Here is a 22,189-nt window from a genome sequence, read left to right as displayed (position 1 = left end):
GATTAACGATTTCAAAAAGTGCGATTTAAAAATAGCAATTTTAAAATGTACGAATTAAAAAAAGTAATTTTTAAAAACGCAGTTAAACGTTTTGCAAAATCGCAGTTTGGCCTTTAAAATTGCAAAATAACATTTTAAAATACTGCATTTTCAAAAAAGCACCCTATTGCCTGCAATTTGAATAAGCATTTTTCTGCGTTTTCAAATCGCAATTTTTTAAAAACGCAATTTCCAAACGGTTCATTTTCTGTAATTTGGTTTAAAATCACACTTTTTCTCTACAAAATCGCAATCCCAAACGCACCCTTACTGTCGTTAACACATCTACGCCCACTTCGATTTTTCGTTGGTACACCCTAAACCAGAGCGCAAAAATGTTGGCTGGTCATGGTGTTGATTCTCAAATCCGAGATCTGTTTGCTAGCTCCTTAAAGAAAGTGACTACATGAAGTGGACTTCGAATTGTACGCCCCGTCTACAAAGGCATGCGCCCCGAGTTTTACCACGGCCAAGTCTGGAAAGTCAGCACCGTGGGCATCGAGATCAACGAGCAGAACCTCATATTTGGCCCTATTTTGACCCCTGTTTGGCCTATCTTCTTTATTTTGCTTTATATTTAATTGTCCATTGCAAAATGAATTTCTTCATGCCTAATGAAATTATTTTACAAATGCATTAACAAATTCTTGAACATGATATCCCCGAAAGCAAATGGAGTCCAAGAGTGCCATGCAATACACATCCCATCAACTCTTAAGGCATAAATCACTTCAACATTTAACCATTCCTCACTATTGTTCCGCATCCTCACCTCACAAATGGTATGAGCAAGTACTCAACATAAAAGAGCTGCAAAAAGAAACAAGATATCAGACAAACAGAAAAATATACAAGTTCGAATTTGTAATAGAGAGTGAAATTGAATCATTTCAAAGAAACACTATAAATCGATGACTAACATATGTAACTTAAAAATCAACGCATTTTACATTATTTATCAAGATGATCGATCAATAAATAGTTTATCAGATTTGCTTCCAGCAAATTATCATTCAATGATATTTATTTATAACTTAAAAATCAACATCTTTCACATTATGTCAAGATGATCAATCAATAAATAGTTCGGGTAGCATTAAGTTCTCTTACAGATCTGAAAACCAAACTCATTCAATTAACTCAAGCAGGTTCCAGTAACTTTGCCTACCTCTGCCAGCCCTATAAATAAGTTTCATGATTGAAAAATGAGGTATTATAGTCAACCAAGTGTCCCAAAATGGCGTTTTGAGTGACATTTCAAAGTGGCTGAATCTTTGACATAAAGAAAATAGCCTAACTTACCTTCCAAATAAACATGTAAAAAGATGTGATTGCAGCTTTGCTCTTCAGATCAACAGTTTTAGCACGATTCCAGAGTATTGCAGCCAATATCATATGTCCTGAAACCTAAACCAAGGCAAAAAGAGAAAATACCAACAACTTTAACTTTGGGATATAATTCAGTCAATTGACTGTTAAAACAACAAAAGTGAATATCCCTTAAAAACCTACCAATCTATGTAATGATAGAAGCCATTATTGGAAACACCAATGGATGTTTCTCAAAGAAATCCATTGAACCCTCATGTGATTTAGTATTATTATTCACTCTCAACCTAAAACCAATGTCAACAAATAGAGAAAACCATTCTACCCCTGAAAGAATCTGAGGAAAGGTTCTAACTCCGAATTAACAAAGCAAGCAACAATATTCACAAATTAAAAATATTTAATCAGAGAAAATATTCATCACAACCATATAATCAATCACACATTCACAACAGAAGGTTTTGTTGACGAAGTAGAAAACCTTTTGAACAAATCAAAGGAAAAAATAACTCCGGTGCAGCAAAACCTAAGAAATCACTATAATGAAGAAGACTCAAAATACATAGACACTTACAACCCCTTTGTAAATCTAAGACTCCATATGACAACAAGCTTCCTTCTTGCCTTCGAGCTAGCCAATCTTCTTTAGTGCCTTTCCTCACCGATCCATCGATAAGACTCTTTGGTGCATGACGGTTGTATATGATATGGTTTGAAGAACGAAATCAAAACATCAAGAGTGGGAAAGCTCAAAGCATTGTACACATCCTATCTTGGAATCAAGGTGAAATGAAGCAAGCTACCTCTAGAACCTTTTTCTAGGTGTTTCTTAATCTCCTTGCTTGCTTTCAACAATGGGCATCATATTCTATTTATATGAGCCCTAAAAAACACACAAAAATGGCCTTCAGCATAATGCAATTAGTGTCGCGATGTCATGACAACGGCAAAGACGTCATGACGGCAACTAAGGTTTCATCGCTAACTTTTTTACATTTGGTAGGTTTTCGCAGGTAACGTCATGACCGCATCCTGACGTTCTTCTGAAGAAGTCATCTAGAGGCTTTTTTAAACTTCAACGTCATGACAAGGTTCTAACGTTCTTCTGACGAAATAAGGTCATAGCCTTTATGAGCTTCATTGTCATGACGATCTTCTGACGTGATTCTGACGACATTAGGCAGTGGCCTTTCTGAGCTTTATCGTCATGACAGGCTTTTGATGAAAGCACACATAAACCTTTTTACTCTTCCAAATAAGGGACATCATGATGTTCTCCTGACATCTATTTGACGACGAGCAAAAACCCAATTTAAACCATCTTATTCACACCAAACATATGGGCGAGGAAAGATATACAAGTATGGTTTTGAACACCGAATAAGGCCAAATTCTAAAATATAACAATCTCCCCCTTTGGCCATTTGGTAGCAAAACCAACAACATCAAAGACACCAAATATACAAGGAAACCCAACAATTACAATCCCACCTCAGCCCAACAAACCATTACTAGACTAAGGAATATTGAATGTGTAGCGTACCCGTTCTCTAGAAACATCAATCAATTTATTACACGCATTGAGATTTGGCGAAATAAACAACATGAGTATTATTTCACAACATCCATACATGAGTTTGTATATCAAATAGCCATAAGAAATTCATTCAACATGACAACATCATATAAACCGAAAACAAACAACATACAATCTCCCCCTCAAATAGAAGCAACTCAGCTCCCCTCAAACAAAACACATTCTACCCCTTTTTGTCACAATGGACAAAGGAAGATACTCACAAAACGATGATTTAAAGAGATCACAATGAACACACACGAACAATCAATAGACGATAAACTCAACAAGATGAAGAGTGTACCCCAATAATCCCAAAATATACACAAACATGATGGTTTTGTAAACACAGACAGAGCATTTGAAGAAATGGTTGGGTTAGAGCATGTCAAGTGTTGTGTGCGATATATTCCAAAAGCGAAGACAAAACATACATGTGAGAGGAGAGACAACCTCACAAGAACGCTAGGCAATCCATGGTATACAAAAGTCAAACATTATGCACATATGGATTCTTTACATGCTACCAGGGCCAAAAAACACTTATACACCCATTCCTCTTCAATTGTCTAAGCATTCATCCACATTTTAAGTCCCCCATAGGCATTTCAAATTTTTTTCACAATGAATTGACACCGGCTCTTTCTATAAGGACCTAAGAAGCAAATTCTTGAAAGTTATGTTTATTTTAAATTTTAGACAAATTTGAATAAACATTTGATCTTTAATCACAATTTGCACAGTCATTGAAGGAGGTGATGCCATAAGTATCTTGCCTCAGGTTCAACTGGCAAGTAATCAATTTGATCTCAGGAAATACCACACCCACACACAAGATTGTTTACCAAGCCAAACACATGTAGCTTACCTCAAGCTTGTGAAGCAATGTGTAAGAAGACGAGAAACGACTTAAGCAAACCATTATGAACAAAGGCACATACATTAAAACATAGCCCATCATATATGTCAAATTCAATAAAATGAGGTACTCATCGTGACAAAATGAGTGAACCATCCAAGATAGACATGAGAAAATTGAAATACTCTAACAATAACCTAGGAGCAAGAATCTTCCTAAACCCCCAACAAGCAAACATGGATAACAAGTACCACTCACAAAATGAAAAACAACAAACATAAACGGATCTGGCTTGCATGCGGTAGTGAAAACTACCGCATGCATGCTGTAGTGGAAAACGGTACTATTTTCCACTTAAAAAAATTTGCTTTAAAAACTTAATGATAAAAAACTTATTAAAACTTAAAATTATAAATAAATAATAATTAAAAAGCAAAAAATATTAAAAACTAAAAGAAATTTGCTTTAAAAACTTAATAATAAAAAATTTATTAAAACTTAAAAATTATAAGCCAAAAATGGGGTGGCCAGCCAACCCCTTGGCCAACCAGCCACCCCTTTTGTTTTTGTTTTTTTTTTTTTTTTTTTTTTTTTTTTTTTTTTTTTAAGTTTTAATAAAATTTTTATTATTAAGTTTTTAATATTTTTGCTTTTTAATTATTATTATTATTATTTTAATTTTTAATAAATTTTTTATTATTAAGTTTTTAAAGCAAATTTTTTTAAGTTGTTTTCCACCACAGCTTGCATGCGGTAGTTTTCCAGATCCAACATAAACAGTAAACAAAAGAGACATGCCCTAGGATAAGTGTAGAGACAAAGAAAGCATCATAAGCATGTATTGTGACCTCCTAAGAGGGGTCACATACTCCAATGGCAGTACGGAGGAAATCAAATCGAAGGGCATCCAACGATTTGGTGAAAAGGTCAGCTAACTGATGATCAATGGTCAGAAAATCAAGAGAAACAATTTTAGATTCAACCAAGTCACAAATGAAATAATACTTGATACCAACATGCTTGATACGAGTTGATACGAGAGTGCTACACATGATTCTTGGTGATGCTAATAGCACTCTGATTGTCACAAAAGATGACCATGGTTTCTTAACCGAGTCCATAGTTGTCTAAGAGCTTTTTCGTCCGAAGCAATTGTGTACAGCAACAGCCAGCATCAATGTATTCAACTTTAGTTGTGGATAAGGATATCGAATTATGTTTCTTCAGCCATGCCACAAGGTTTGTTCCCACATAAAAACTGCCTCCCGAAGTACTCTTTTCTGTCATCAGCACTTCCTGCCCAATCAGAATTTGAGTAACTAGCTAGATTCAAGTCAGTGTCTCTTGAGCACCAAATACCATGATTCACAATAACATTCACATATCTTATGATTCGCTTTACTACAGTTAAGTGCAACTCCTTTGGGTTTGCCTGAAACCGAGCACATACTCCAACACTGAAGGAGATATCTGATCGACTAGCTGTAGGATACAATAGACTTATAATCATGTTGCGGTAAAGAGTTTGATCAGCACTCTTACCAGAAAGACCTACAGTAAATTTGACACTTACGCTCATAGGAGTACGAATATGATTCTTCCCATCTACCCCAAATTTCCTTACCAGGTCCTTAGCGTATTTTGCTTCAGAAATAATGATCCCGTCATTTGATTGTTTAACTTGGAAGACTTAAGAAATAAGTCAACTCACCAATCATGCTCATCTCAAAGACTTTCTTCATTTCCGAGGCAAAGGTGTGACCATGAGAATTTAACTGTAGCTCCAAAAACAATGTCATCAACATAAATCTGAGCAATTAAAATATGCGTACCCTTTTTGCAAATGAATAGGTGCGATCAGGTTATCCTCTTGTAAAGTCATGTTCTCAGAGATAAGCGGTGAGTCTCTCATACCATGCTATAGGAGTTTGCTTCAAACTATACAAAGCTTTTTTCAACTTGTACACATGCTCTAGATGATGAGGACCCTTGAACCCTTTTGGTTGCACCATATAAACTTCTTGAAGAACCCCATTCAGGTAAGCACTTTTAACATCCATTTGATATAGTTTGAAACCCAAGTTACATGCTATGCGCAACAATTTTCGAATAGACTCAAGTCTAGCAACCGAACTAAACGTCTCATCAAAGTCTATCCCTTCAACTTGGGTGTACCCTTGGGCCACCAACCTTGCCTTGTTCCTCACAACCATTACCATTCTCATAAGATTTATTCTTAAAGATCCATCTAGTCCCTATCACATTTTGGTCAACAGGTCTAGGGACTAGAGTCCATACATCACGTCGGGTGAATTGATGTAGTTCCTCATGCATAGCGTCTATCCAGCTTTCATCATTCTAAGCTTCCTCAACCTTCTGGGATTCAAACTTATACATATAGCAAACATAAGAGACTTGATTAACAACTCTACTTCTCAATCTCTTTCCTTCTTCCAAGCTTCCCAAAATGTTTTCTTGGGGATGATTTAGACTTAATCAAGAAGGAGGATCCTTTGACAACACTTTCGGCTCATGAATAGGTGATTCTTCACTATCTGATTTTTGCATCATATTCTACTTCCACAACTTCAACCACCTCTTCATAAATTTTCTCCATTTTGTTGTGTGCTTTTGTGGTATCATCATCAACAAAAACGTTCACAAGTTCTATCATAGTCTCAGTTCTTTTGTTGTAGACTCTAGAAGCACAACTAGACAAGGAATACCCCAAAAAAATTACTTCATCACTTTTAGTGTCAAACTTGTCTAGATTCTCCTTGTCTAGAAGAATATAGCATTTGCTTCCAAAAACATGTAAATGCTTGACTGTTGGCTTTTTGTTGGTCCATATTTCATATGGAGTCTTCTCTGTCCCTGGTCTAAGATACACCCTGTTAATGACGTAACAAGCAGTGTTAACAGCTTCATTCCAAAAATGTGTGGCCAGATCCTTACCATCTATCATATCTTGTACCACTCTATTCTTCCTTTCCATGACTCCATTTTGTTGAGGAGTAATCAGAGTAGATAACTCTTGCTTGATCCTAACCTCATCACAATATTCTTCAAAGGTAGAGTTTTTCAAACTCTTTTCCACGATCACTTCGTATACGTTTGATGAGACACCCCTACTCATTTTGTATTTTTCTTGTAAAAAACCTTAGCTTGATCACAAGACTCTGATTTCTCTCTAAACATCATCACCCAGGAGTATCTGAAGTAATCATCTACCACTACCATGATGTACCTTGTTCCTCCCATGCTTTCTGTTCTAGCGGGACCCATCAATCCATATGCATTAGTTTCAGAAGACTACGGTATGTATGGAACTTGTTTTCCTGTGCCGAGACTTGATTTGTCTTCCTAGCTGACATGGTCCGCAAATTGCTTTTTCAAGTTTGCCCAATTTGGGAAGTCTAAGGATGAGTTCCTTCTTGGATGCTCTGAAGAAATCCTTGAAATTTAAGTGACCCAACCCTTGATGTCATAGCTCAACTTCATTGAGTTTAGCTGTATTACAAGTCAAAGGAATGTTTTGTCCAATGCCATAGCAATTGTCAGAAGTTCTTTGACCACCCATAACCCAGTTTCCTCTTTCGTTGAAGATATTACAGAGAAAGTTGATTTCAGATCTTTGACATAAAGTACTTCACAAAGTCCTGAGAGACCTTTGATTTCAATAGAGCCATTTCCCTTGATCCGTGACCTTTTTCTATCTCCAAATGTGACACTGCCACCCCTGTACTCATTCAAACGTTTAAACAAAGATTTGTTCCCCGACGTGTCTAAAGGCATTGTTGAGGTACCAATGATTGGAATCAAGACATCTCAAAGAAGTGTGAGCAACAAAGACAGTATGGTAAGTCTTATCCTTCCAAAATTCCTTGAGCTTGGATAAAGACACATGAGAACTACACTCATCACTGGAGAAGACTCTTGAGTTCTCAGAAGATGAGCAAGATAACTCATCCAATCTCAAGTTGATGAGCCTCACCTGCTCAATCAAGGTACTCATCTAAGTGTCACACTCAAATTCCTTACCCTTAGGCCCAATCCTCCTAATTCTAGGTCTTGAGGATCTTAAGAGAGGACACTTTGGTCGAATGTGACCGCTCTCCTCACATTTTTTTTTGATAAGTAAGAGAACCGCTCTCCTTACATTGATAACATGTAGGTACAAACTTAATTGAAGTTTGTTTCCTAGAGGATGTTTTAGATTTGGGATTCACAAAATCATTCACAACAACAGATTTTCCCTTATCTAAACAGGATTCATTAGCCTTAACATCCTTACTATGACATGGTTGTGGATTTATGGAAATCCCCAATCTTTGTTCAAGGTCCACAATCTTGTTTCTTAACATGGTAATCTCGGAAATTAAAACATCAATAACAGTATTAACCCTAACTAAGGCATCCATTACAACATCATTTTCTTAATCTCCTTGCTTGCTTTCAACAATGGGCATCATATTCTATTTATATGAGCCTTCAAAAACACACAAAAAGGGCCTTCAGCATAGTGCAATTTGCAACGCGAAGTCATGATGACAACTAGGGTGGGCATCATATTCTATTTATGAGCCCTCAAAAACACACAAAAACAGCCTTCAGCATAGTGTAGTTTGCAGCACGACGTCATGACGGCAACTAGGGTTTCATTGAGTCTCTAACATTTGGCAAGTAACGTCATGACGGCATTCTGACGAAGACAGAAATAAGGTCGTAGCCTTTCTGAGCTTCATCATCATGACGATCTTCTGACAACATCAGGCAGTGGCCTTTTTGAGCTTTATCGTTTATCGTCATGACGAACTTCTAACGGGCTTCCGATGAAAGCACACAAAAACCTTTTTACTCTTCTAGATAAGGGATCTCTATATGAGGACAAGAGCAAAAACTCAACTTAAGCTATCTTATTCACACCACACACATGGGAAATGAAAAAAATATACAAGTATGGTTTTGAACACTGAATAAGGTCAATTTTTAAAACCTAACAAATTCTTATCCTACTGGAGTAAATAGTTTTTCTCAATGTTATGAAGTACATTTCCTATGACATTGAGCTAGAACTTTCAAAACAATCAATTTATGTACATATATATAAAAGTAGTTGGTACTTATTTTAATGTTTAACCAAGTATTATATAAACCGAGCTCTGTGTTTGTTAAGTCATCAATTGTCCTAAAAGCTTAGGCTAATAAACATTGGTGAATTTAGGGCTCATTTGGTAAAGCAGAATATACGCCTGGAATGGATTTGTTTGGTTGCTCACCATTTCTAAGAATAACTATTTCCATAAGAATAGCTATTCCCCTACGAAGTGGAATACATATTCCTCTTAAAAATGAGAGGAATAGACATTCCTTGAGGAATATAATAGATTTTTCAAAAACCCATTAATTCTTTTTTTTTTTCTACAAACCAAAATAATAATAAAATAAAAAAAAAACAGAAAACCAGGAAAAAATTCCTTTGGTGGCCAGCTAGACAGAACCACGGGGGTGGTCACACCACCCCTGGAGCCCATCCACGAGGGACTACAGAGGTGGTGCAACCACCCCCAGTGTCATTGTAAACGCCACACACAAGGCTAATAGGCCGAAAGTCGGTGAGATCAATCGCCCAAGGAGTCTTAGGGATTAAGGCAATGAAGGAGGCATTGACGCTTTTCACAAATTTGCTATGAGCATGAAAATAAGAAAAGACCCCCATGATATCAGTCTTGATCACATCCCAGCAATCTTGGAAGAAAGCCATGGGGACCTAGAGCCTTATCTCTATTCATATCTTTCACCACCTTTAGGACCTCCCTATCCTCAAATGGAAGCTCTAACCGAGAGGCCTCCTCCGCAACTAAGAGTTGAAAGCAAGGCCATCCAACCTAGGTCGCTAGTTGTATTGCTTTGAAAATAAGGTGTCATAAAATTGAACAATATGGTCTTTGATAGCCGGTTGATCTAAAGAAACTGAGCCGTTTACAAATAATGATTCTAAGGAGTTGGATCTCCTGTTTGAGTTTGCAATCCAATGAAAGAACTTTGTGCATTTGTCACCTTTTAGCCAAAGAACCCTTGATTTTTGTCTCCAACTAATTTCCTCTTGAAGAACAATTTTTTCCAGATCACTAACAATCAGGCTTTGCCTCAATTTCTCTTCATAATCTAACCCTCTCTCTTCCTCAAGCCTGTCAAGAGCACATAGTTCTTCAAGGCAAGCTTTTTTAAGGGAATCCACATTCCCAAATAAAGCTAGGAGAGGTTTGAAAGGTATAAGACGCCTACCAAAGCCTATCCCTATCCACAAACCTCTCTTCCCTCAGCCACATATTCTCAAACTTAAAAGGTATTTTCCCCCCTTGGATACCGCCAAAGACAAGGAGGATAGGAAAGTGGTTAGAGCACAAACGAAGAACCCTCTTCTGGAAGAGCCCAAGATATTTAGCTTCCCAATCCAGAGAAACAAGAAACCTATCAAGCCTTGACCAAGAGGAATTATTGGACCACATGAACAACCCCCCTGCGAGGGGGAAGGTCCATGAGACCTTGCTTTGATATAAAGTCAGAAAAAATCCGTCATCGCAGGAGAAAGATGAGCGACCCTTGATCTTTCACAGGGAAAGCGGGTGACATTGAAATCACCACCAATGCACCAAGGCAAGTCCCACCAACTAAGCAAGCCAACCAATTCATCTCATAGAGACCTTCTAAGAGTATCGATATTAGGACTGTAAACCACCGCAAAAGCCCAAGTTGAGTCATCTTCAACATTTCTAAAAGAGCAAGCCACAACATACTCTTTTGATAACTATTTTTTTTTTTTTATAAGTACAAGCCACAACATACTCCCCCCCACACACACCTCAATATTTTTCCATAACCCTCCAATCCCACATTAGCAGAATGCCATCGAACACCCCGCTAGAAAGAAGATAGCAGCAATCGAGAAACTGGCACCCCCATAAGCTTCTCACAAAACTGCTAGAAATAAGCTCCAATTTAGTTTCTTGCAAGCATATATTGTCTGCCTTCCATTGCCTTAAGAGATTTCTGACTTTCAACCACTTGCCACCTTGATTCAGCCCTCTAATGTTCCAAGAAATCAACTTGGGGTTCATATACAACCTCTTTGAATCCTTCCCTTGTTCCTACCACGAGAAGCACTGCCATTGTGAGCGTCCTAGTTGATGGAGTTGTTTGCGGAGGCAGAGCCCACCCCCTTGGCATGTTGTCCGCCAGCTAAGTTTAAGTGGAAGGTTGGGATGTGGTCTTCAGATTGGGTTATGCAATTATTAGAGGAATTTAGTCTCTTTGTGGACCTTTCTTGCGATGGTTTTGAAGGAAGATTATCGGCTTTATTTACAGATATAATAGCAAGTAATGATGCTTAGGGTGCGGGCTCCCGTTCAAAAGTGGGAAAAAAAGGTGTGAGAGAACTCACTGGTTTATCAATCTGATTAGTTACTAATGAGGTGGGGAAGGGCTTTGGGGGTTGTGCTACTACCCGTGGTTCTACCATGGTAGGGTGGTCAGCCACCAAAAAAAAAAATCAGATTTTTTTTAAAAAAAAAAGTATTCTATTTTTATTATATATATAGATATGGAGTATTTTGGTACAATTTCAATGAGAGCATGTGTTGTCACCAAACTAAAAAATAAGAATAGCTATTCAATTCCACATGCTCTCATTCCTCGTAATAGCTATTCTTTTTCCTAATAAAATAGTCATTCCGCATACCAAACGAGACCTTAATCATTTTTATTAATACTTTAATACTACCCCCCACGTGTGAGACCAGACAGTATGTTGATTATTTTAATTGAAATGTGAGATAAATGACAAAGATAAGGTTCGAACTTAGGACCTTTGCTCTGATATAATATTGAATCACTAGTTATCTCAAAAGCTTAAGCTAATTAGAAATTGTGAATTTAATTAGGGTTAAATTACACTCAAGGTAGTATTAGCACCAAAGAAAGCAACTCGTTCCTATGAACTACTATTTTGTTTCGAGTTGCATCCCCGGGTCAGAATGGGTCATTCAAGTTGACGGAATTCGTCACACGAGTCTCATGTGACACAAAGTCATATATACACAATACATATATTCACAATACATATATTCTAGGGTAAAATTAACACTTTGCCTCCCAAACTATCACCCCATTTGCATTCGCACCTCTAAACTTTGACTCACTGCAACTTGCCCCCACACACGTGACGTGTTTTCCATCAACATTTAACAACCCAATATGACCCAGGGTGAAACTCAAGACAAAATGGTAGTTCATAGGTGCGAGTTGCAATAAGTCGAAGTTTAAAGGTAATGAGATGGTAGTTTGGGGGGAGGAGGGGAGGCAAAATGTATTTTACGCTTTAATTAAATATTCTAAGAGAATTGTGGGCTAGTAACCAAGCAGCAAATTAAAATGTTTGTATGTTCACAATGAGTTTAGAAAGGAAAAAAAAAGAAGCAGCATACTCATTACCATTAATCTCTTCAATTACAAAGTATTTAAATGAGTATTGCAGTTTTAGCCACGTTTTTTAAAATTTGCACCCCTTTGATCTTTTAAAATCAAGGTAAAGTATATCACCACTCCCTTGTGCTTTCACCCAATTTCCAATTTGATGATTTTGAGATCCGAGTTTATAGTCACTTTAATCTTGAGATCTTCATCCACTTTTCCATCAAATAAATAACATAAATGGCATGAATATACAATGATGCCCCTCATATCAAAAAAATAAAGAAGAAAAAAAAAAAAAAAAAAAGAGAAAGAAACCGCAGTCTGCCATGGAGGTTGGACCTCCACGGCCATCATCCCCTTTTTTATTCTTTTTTTTTTCTTTTCTATTTTTTTTTTTCTAGGGGGCATAATTTTTTTTTTTTTCATGCTATTTCTGTTATTTATTTAATGGAAAAAACGAAGGAAGGTCTCTGATTTAATGTGACCCAAAACTTGGGTCTCAAAATCATCAAATTGGGAACCAGAGTCTTAATATAAAAAAGCGCAAAAGTATGAGAGGGGTGGTCATAATTTCCATAAAATCAAAGAGAGGAGAAACCAAGCCATGCAATAAACCCAAGAGGAATGAAGATTGTGCGTGCCCATTATGTATCCATAGGTTAAGAAACCTATCCAAAAAGAAAAAAGAAAAAAGAAATACTAAGAAACTGAGCAAATTACCGTGACGAGTTTGCTCCAGGAGCAGCAAGCTGCTAGACCCACTGAAAGGGCAACACCATAAGCCATTTCAAGTAGTGAAATACAAATCCAAAATACCTGACCAAAATAAATTAGGCACAAACAAACAATTATAAACTTGTACGAGATTTTGCACTTATGGAACATATTGATATTGAAAACTAACCCGCCTTTGACCCAACCGTACTGAAAAAGAGCGGATGCCAAATATTTTATCCCCATCAATATCAGGTATGTCCTACACAAAATCCAGTATAAGTTTAAAACTGAATATACTTCTTCAACTCTATCAAACTTTTTTAAAAAAAATACATAAACTCAACAGAAAACTATTTTTTACTAGTCCACCATTCTGAAAACAGAAAAGTAGCTTTTACCTTAAATAATGCAATTACAACCGAAAAAAAGCTCATGAATGCAGTTGCAAAAATCAGCGGCCACGAAAAGACGGCGGGTCTTTTGTACACGTGGGTCTGGAAATTGTAACATACATTAGTACTCAGACTGAAATTGAATCAGAATACATAGAAAAGATGATCCAAGTTTACCAATCTTTGCAAGTTGACAGGTACGTGTCAGATACCAATTTTTGCCCAGAAACCCATGTCAGAGACTTAAATTTCATTATGTTTGGGGTTACTGTTTGAGTATAAATCACATAAATCAAGAATGGAAATAGTGGAAAGATATATGCTGACTTGAAAGAATAATGAATAAACCTGCATGTGCAGAAAAAATGCAAGTTGAACAATCACCGCTCGCACAGTTAGGATGCACATTGCAGCAACCACTGCAAATCTCTTCCATCTCAATAGTGGCAACTAAAATGATACAAGGTATTACAAGAACATCAAGTTAGAAATCAAGTTTGTCCAATATATTACCATTAATGTCAAGTTCCCAAATATGCAACTACTAACTGAAAAAATTGCAGAAACAAAAAAATAATAATAATAATAAAAAAGATCGTCATCTCAGAAAACCAACTTTTTTTAATAGATCAGAGCATATGAAGCCTCATATTAAATTTCCCAAATACAACAACTAACAATAACTTAACCAGAACAGAACCTTTTCCCTTCTTGTTTTGGGCTTGTGTGATCTAAACATGCTAGCAAGTGTCACGTAGTGAGTAATTATAGAGTATAACAATAAAATGGAGGGTTTGTTTGGTGTAACTTAAAAGAGGCTCAAAGATACGAAAATTAGTCAAATTTGCTTTAGCATTTCTTGTACGTAGACAACATTGAATATGGTTCAGGAACAATAGTAGTCTAATGCACATAGCATCATGATAACACAAACTTAATTGTACCATACAGCTATATGAGGAGTCTGAATAGTAGTATATATGCAAGCAAAACCAACTCACATCGATTGAATAAGCAGTTCCAAGCACAAAACTGACGAAGAGAGCCCAAAATAATGGCCATGAACCAACAATCCATCCAAGCCAAAAACTCTGTCAAAAAAGAAAGGAATAAGCATACATTCACCCAAGAATCCAGATCAATGCTCAAATTTTCAAGATCATGGAAAATACATGCTCAATAATTGAATTATTAGAAGAAGCACAGAGCTTTACTTATAAAAAATGAAAAGAATAATTGAGAAAGTATTAGAGCATTCTAGCAAGCAATGCATTCCATATAAAAATATAAGGAAAACTTCACATACCACTCTTAATCTTTCATCACTTTTGCAATCATGCCCTTCAATTTTAAGAAGTGTCAATTTAGTGTATCCATCTTTCAATTGTTTTCAATTTCAACCATTCGTTAGGATTTTCTGTTAAATCTTGTAAAAATTTCCAAAATATATATATATTGATTTTCTGCTTTATATATATATATTGATTTTTTTTGTCAAAGATTTAAGCGTGGGTATTTTGCAAATTCCTTTAAATCCTGACTAACGCCTAAATATTTGCAATTTTTTTTCCTCTAAAAAAGATGGGTATTTTGAAAATTTTGACAACCCTCTGTTAAAATTTTAACAGAAAATCCTAACGGAAAATTGAAATTGAAAAAAATTAAAAGATGAATACACTAAATTAACACTTTTTAAATTTTAAGAGTATGATTGCAAAAGTGATGAAAGATCAAGGGTAGTAAGTGAAGTTTAAGGGAACTGCTTTAAAAAAATAAAAAATAAATAAATGTTAATTAGGATAACTAGATTCTAGATAATAGAAAGGGGTTAAAAAAAAAAAAAAAGCATAAAATTTCATATTTGGCATGTAAAATGCACAGAATCAAAGCTCTATATATATAAATTGAATTCAAGTACATGAAGGTGTCTGAAGATGCTAAGAGGAATGGTTCTATATTTTAATACCAGAATGGAGAAAGAGGCCACAATCATGACACCAGTTCCAATTGAATATTCCCCTGATGCTAATGGAAGATATGGCTTGTTAACCTGCAGTGAAACACAATAGTATAGAAATACAATTAGACAGCCACATACATTCCAAGTAAATACTTCTTTTGGTTACTAAATTCCAAGTACTCGAAGTATGAAGAGCTTGAGCGTAGAGAAGAGGTTGGATTTGAAAGAAGAACGTATAGGTGAGACAGCTAGACCATGTTAATTGGTTGGATCTATGGTCTATGGGGAAATCTCCATTTAAACCACTCCAAATGATCGACCCCAGCCAGTCGGTTCAGAGAAGAGTACCTTTATACGTCCTTAGGCAGCATAGAATTTGCATTTCTTTATTTTTGAAATTACAGCAATTGTACCAGTAAGATTCACACATAAAACTACCTTGTCTATGTCAATGTCAGACAACTGATTTAGACCAACAATGTAAATATTCATGAATAGGGCAGCAATCACAGCCTGAAAAGCAAAGCAAAGGTGTGAAATTATAAAATGTACCAATGGATTTTATAAGTAGATAAGGATATTTGAGGCATCACCTCCAACACCCCGGTGAAAAACAATGGAGATATATCTGACAGCTTTTCAACTGCAAGGAGAGAAACTGAGACAATGCTTAAAGCCTGGTTACAGGAAAGTGAGGTTAGGCTCTCCAGAAGTTGAAAAGAAAAATATGAAGAAAATAAAATAAAAAAATAAGAATGTATTAGTTTCACCATAGGATTCCAAGCATGGTTCATTCAAATTAATGCTATCAAGCTTAAACTTAACTGTTCCTATAACTGTGTGTGGCCGTGAAAACCTGTAGAAAGCATCTGAGGCATTTTTGAAAGAGTCCCAAATATTTTTCGGTTTATAAGCTCCAGGCTCAGATTCAAGAGGGTGTCCAGAGGATGCATTCACCAGGCACTTTCTATCAAATCTCTTATAAAAAGTAGTTCTTTCCTCAAAGCGTCTGATATGATGCCTCAGAAGACGCTGCTGAGGCCTGACATCTAAGTACATATCTAGGATGTTCCATGCTCCACATCCTGAAAGTTTGCCAGCTACATAAGAACCAACAAATACAGAAATTGGATAGGTAATACATTCTGGACAGGGACTGAAAAATAAAAATTATAAATTAATTCTAGATGAAAGAGACCACAAAAGAGAAACTACAAGTAGATATCCAAGCTTCTGAAATTCACAACATTTAACTACCCCACCTAAAGATTCCACAATTAAGGGTGCACAAGCGGTGCGGTTATTAACCGGCAACAACCGCTAACCGGAAACCGGAAAACCGAAAATAATCACAAGATAACTGGAAACCCGGTTGCGGTTACCGGTTATTGCAATTTAAAAAACCGGTTAATAACCGGGTAACCGCAACCGGTTTTTATTATTATATATAATTAAAGTTTTATATATATATATATATATATATACACCACCTCACGCTGTGAGGTGCTTTGAAACTAAAGAAGGAAACATGACCTTTCACAGTACGATAAAGACTAAACAAAAAGAGGGGGAAATGCTGATGCTCCTTATGTATAATACAAGAGAGAAGACGGTTATAGTGATTTTTTGTGCCTACAGGCTACAGGGGCTTTGGGTGGGCACTGATAGCACTTGGCAAAGAGGCCGAAAGTGTCAACTTGCTTGATGAAGTTGTTAATGCTCGCCCACACTCCAAATCCAAAGCCGACCACCAGCACCCATACCACTATAAATGTGTTCACTACGCACATGATCGTCCATCTGGGAAGGAAGAATGGAGGTTTCTCCGCCGCATTCTAGATACACACACAGTTAACACACCTCAATGTCAGAGACTAGGAAAACAAAGTGTGCAACAGAGATTTTTATATTGGATTTTTACTTATGTTACGTTACCCAGCCAAATATTGGATTTTTTTTAAAAAAAAAAAATTGAAAAAAAAAAAAAAAAACCCGGTTATAACCGGTTTAAACTAACCGGATAACCGGCGGTTGGTAAAAACCGCAACCGGTTGTGGTTGCGGTTGTTAAAATAAGAATAACCGGGGACCCCGGTTGCAGTAGCGGTTATGAGCAAATAACCGCTACCGCAACCGGTTGTACACCCCTGGACCACAATGCCATCTAAAACAAAAAAAAAATCAAATGATCAATCCTTTTATTTAAAGTAATTTCCTGAATATTTTTCCAGGATTATTCTTTAAAAAATGAAAAAATGTTAATATACATGAAAGGGTTTTTGATAATAATGGTTTGGAACATGGGTTACTATTACTACAGCAGGACAAATAAAAGAGAGAGCTCCAGTATCAGTTACTCTATAACAAGGTACCATTGAGTAAAGCTTCTAGGCCAACAACAGCAAAGGTGTGTCTAAGAGTTATCATCTCGTAACTTGGATTGGCCACTAATAAGAAAGAAATGTTATAGAATACATTGCTTATAAACCGAAAAATATTTTTCAGTTATAGAATGTAGTGAGAAGTGCAATTTGAACATTATGTGATACACAAATTACTGTCACATAAGGACAATTTTAGAACACCACCACCAGACCTGCTGTCCATAAGATGAAAATAGCTAATGTTCAGATAATCAGATGCATAAGTGACCACCTCAGAAATGAGAAGAAATAAATACATTCATGATGAGAAAAGATAGCCCCAACTGAGGATAGAATAAGAGTAAGTTGGCTAAGATGGCTAAGATGGCTTGGTAATGTGCAAAATAAATAAATAGATGATAAATGCAAAGGTTTAAGCTCAAAGTGCTACAAGAACACACCCCTAGAAAATTAATAATATATTATAAAACAAACCCCTAGGCTTTGCAGAATTATATCTTGTCAAAGACTATAACTCATCTTTCATGGGACGATATTTATCAGGTTTTGAACTTGGGGATTACGTGCTCAAGTCTAAGAATGTGAATACTTAGTGTTTTGTATCCGAAGTTCACAACTCATACTAAACTATAGTATTTGCAACTCCTCAAATCTTTCAGAACAGAGGCATGGCATGACATGATGGCAATTGTTGCCAATAGCCCATGGGAAACTTTTTGGGGCCTGGAATAGTCTTGTCTAGTCGATCTTGATTCTTAATTGTAATTGTCACAGCAGTAGCATGTATTAGTTTTCTTGCAGGGGTTCTTTAGTTTCAAGTTCTTCCGAATCAGGGCTCATCCCTCGGCAGGCAAGGGTTCTTCCGTCAGCTGGGGTGAGGTCGGGCGTTGAGGTTTTTCAGTTTGGGGAGATTGGTGACTCGTCTGTCGGTACTGGGCGTGATCTCGTCGGCGTTGCTCTTAGTGCGCCTTCTGGTAATTCTTTGTATCGAGCATCATCTCTCCGTCAGCAAGCAGGGATGCTTGCAGATGTCCCTGCCTTGGGAATGAGTTTTGGTGGGGTTAATCTCTTGGGTCTTCCTGGGGTTTCGGTTTCCTTTCCCTGTGGTCAGTGGGTTTTGTTTCCTCATTAGCCAAGACCGGTCCCCTTTGTGGTTGGGCACCCCCAGTTAACTGGTTTATCATCTAGGGTCGTTGAGGTGGGGGAATCTTCAAAGGGGGTTGATCTAAAAGGAAGTGTTGTTGGGTGCCCCCTGGTTCCTGGTTTGCCGTCTGGAATCGTTGAGGTGGGGGATTCTTCTAAAGGGGTTGTTCCAAAGGATAGTGTTGTTGTTTACTCCAGGGTTGTGGAAGAGAGCAAGTCGTGTTTTCGCACGATGGGGGTTTCGTTCGTGGGATCTGATCAGAAGAGATTTCTAGATTTTTTGGCTTTGATCGAGGATGAGCGCTTTGACTTTGAATCCCCTCCTAAGAAGGATAAGGAGATAAAAAGGAAAAAGGGGAAAAGAGAGGTCAAGAATCTAGAATGTTCTATCAATTTCGATGCTAGGGGAATGGGTTCTAGTCGGGACAGGGGCAAGAAGATGGGGGTTTGATGTAATTTTCTTTTTTTGGGTTTTTCGGATGTTTCCTTTTTTTTTTTTCTTTTTTTTTTTTTTTGTGTGTCCTTTTTGTATACTCCCTGTATGCTTAGGAGCGCCTTTTTCGCTTTTTAATAATATTCTGTTTATTACCTATCAAAAAAAAGTTTTCTTGCATATGAGTTCTGATCTGGGAATAGGAGTACTTTTAGTAATTCTGAGAACTTCTGAACTTGGCAATAGCAATAATCCAGGGCCACAAAGTGTGTTTCCTTATAAATGGGTTTAGTTATTTGAAGTGGGCATTTCTGTGTCGCCTTTTGTAGTCCAAGACATTTTCAGGATCTCATATAATTCAAAATCTGTTTCAATTTTTACAAGATTGAATTTATAAGATCTTTTGAAGATATGCTTATAACTTCTAACCACTTTCTCCAACCTGTTCACCCTAACTCATTTGTAAAACCTACGAACATGGTCCCGCAATTGACCTAAATTTAAAAAATATCCATGCCCTATTAATACAATAGATCATCAAACAAAGATTATGACATATTTAATCATCAATTATTCAGGAGTCTATTACAGTCAAACATTCATGTGCATATCAATAGTTAACAAGAAAAATCTTTTACTGCTCAAAGAAAGGCACAATCGCGTTTCGGGGAGAAAAAGTAGCAAAAAAAAAACAAACAAAAGATTAAACAAGGATGGCCCTTTTCGAATGGGAAATGATCAAAGGACAAAAATATATGAAAGATGTATAAAATAAAATCCTTGAGATTGGTGGTCATACTTAGAAAGCAAACCTTCTTGAACCTGTCACTGCTCCAGTCACTCCCACCTACCAATTATTACAATGCATCATATAGAACATACCAAGCAGAATCAGTAAGCAGATACTTAATTATGCAAAATACATATATATATTACCGAAATGCCTAAATTTCTAGGCATGGTACAGGTTAATAGAATCAAATCTTTCTTTTTATTGGTAAAAGTATAAAGAGAGAGGGTCCCTACCAAAAAAAAGAAAAAGAAAAAGGAAAATAAAAGATTCAACTCCTCTCAGTCAAAACTAGTGCTCTAAATGAACCAGGCTATTCATACATATTTTAACCTTGACTCATATGAACTCAGTTCAACTTACATAAGTTTGTATAACTTTATTTTTACTATTTTTTATGAAATTATTTTTTAATTTTGTAAAAGGAAATCTTATCTTAATTAATAGATATAACTTAAGCCCTAATGATTATGAGTTTTGATATAGATATGTGAATATTGATGAGTGCATGTCTATATATGTGTGTGAATGTACATAATAAAAATATAGTTATATAAACTCGAGATTTAATTGTTTAAAATTGTAATTAAGGTCATAAGGTATAATATAATATTCTATTTCACAAAAGAAAATCATATATAATTTGATACAAATACAAAGTTCATAATATGCTTATGTTATGAACTTTAAAAAATTAACTTTACCGACTTTTATTTATATTTATCTACAAATAAAAAGTCGGTAAAACTAATTTTTATAAGTTCATAATAACAAATTAGTTTATCTAATGAACTCGCAAAATATAATCTTAACAATAGTTAAGTAACTAACTATTTACAAGAAATTATAAGAAATGTAAATAGTGATTCTATTTAATTTATATGAGAAAGTAATAACTTTAATGAGCAGTTCATAAACTTTGGACTGATTTGAAAACTAAATGGCCAAATTTAAATATGTCTAATCTAATTTACTGATGTGTTTGGCTCTGCTCGAACTCGAAACAAAACTAAACAAACCGATGTTGGATTTTCAATTATTGGCTCGACTTGACTCAATAGCTCTACTCAAAATACAGAAAAAAAACAAATTATAAAATAATAAAATAAAATAAACTTATTTACAGAAGGTAAGAAACAGCCAGATAGTGAACAGAGTGACCATATAAAAACATTTCTTCAAGCAAAACCAAAACCAAGATGTGTGGAAGTGAGAGAACTCAATAAGGGAGAGAGAGATGCCAGCAATGGTAGAGTTCACTCAATCTGAAGCATCTAAAACCCAGAAACAAACATTAAAAGGAAAAAAAAAAAAATCAAGATGCAGGAATTTATCAGATATTTACTTGAGCGGAACTGAAATAAGTGCATATACCAATGGTAAGTGAGGAAGGTTTGGGGAAGGAGGCGGCAAGACGCATAGAATCCATTTTTGTTTATTCAATGAAGAAAGCAGAATGCAAGGCAGGAGGAAGAGCAGTAAGAACCCTTAAATCTCTCCCGAGCAGGATGAGAGATGATCAAATTAGGCGAACAGTACTGGGTTTGAGTGAGTAATTTTGGGAAGTATAGCACTTAGAACAAACAAACAAACAAATGGCAAACGACGGCTTACGTGTCCGTTTTGGAGTACACGGAACCCCTTTTGTCGGTACAAGTGTACACCTTCAGCCTAAAGTAAAATAGAAATGTCTGTGCAAGAGACGGGAGATATGGGTTATATCTGACGTGAGATCCATGCGGTGGTTCGTAAGACTCACCCATGTTTTTTATTATTGTTGTGCAGGAATGCACTTATTTGGTTTTCTTTTTTTGGTTTTCCCCGGGCGGTTCTCTCTTGTGGTAATGAAGGAAATTGAGAATATTCCATCAGGAGCCTTTCGTTGACTTCAAGTCTTTTTGAACGAGCATTTAATTCACTTGGCCCACCGCCGGCGAACGCAACAAATTGGATTTTGAAACCGAAAATCCACGGCAAGAAAATTATCAGTTTGGTGTTGGGTATCTTTCACTGAGGAGACGGGATGGAATGGGATGGGATGGGATGGGGACATGGGGTAAAAGAAATTGAATGCTATCTCTCTCGAATATTTA

The 22,189-nt window shown here is 36.3% G+C and overlaps 1 protein-coding gene across 3 annotated transcripts; it reads right to left on the bottom strand.

Moving 5' to 3' along the window:
* Positions 1-627: 627 nt before the first annotated feature.
* LOC133870730 (homogentisate phytyltransferase 1, chloroplastic) lies at positions 628-21,838 on the bottom strand. Of its 3 annotated transcripts, none has more exons than XM_062307932.1 (13): positions 21,711-21,838; positions 20,106-20,153; positions 16,173-16,432; positions 15,941-16,024; positions 15,786-15,860; positions 15,354-15,437; positions 14,389-14,478; positions 13,736-13,837; positions 13,394-13,489; positions 13,183-13,254; positions 12,999-13,094; positions 1,342-1,446; positions 628-849 (listed from the first exon to the last, which is right to left on the bottom strand). In XM_062307932.1, the coding sequence occupies exons 3-13, from the start codon at positions 16,404-16,406 to the stop codon at positions 808-810; spliced, it is 1,080 nt and encodes a 359-aa protein (XP_062163916.1). In that variant the 5' UTR covers positions 16,407-16,432; positions 20,106-20,153; positions 21,711-21,838; the 3' UTR covers positions 628-807. The 3 variants fall into 3 exon arrangements, with proteins under 3 accessions (XP_062163916.1, XP_062163914.1, XP_062163915.1); XM_062307930.1 differs by lacking the exon at positions 21,711-21,838 and adding an exon at positions 21,471-21,700 and having other exon boundaries at positions 16,173-16,447; XM_062307931.1 differs by lacking the exon at positions 21,711-21,838 and adding an exon at positions 21,471-21,699.
* Positions 21,839-22,189: the final 351 nt, after the last annotated feature.

Source organism: Alnus glutinosa, chromosome 6, assembly GCF_958979055.1.
Source record: "Alnus glutinosa chromosome 6, dhAlnGlut1.1, whole genome shotgun sequence".
Taxonomy (NCBI): Eukaryota; Viridiplantae; Streptophyta; class Magnoliopsida; order Fagales; family Betulaceae; genus Alnus; species Alnus glutinosa.
The sequence above is the reverse complement of the archived record's forward strand: the minus strand, read 5'-3'. Positions and strand labels throughout refer to the sequence as shown.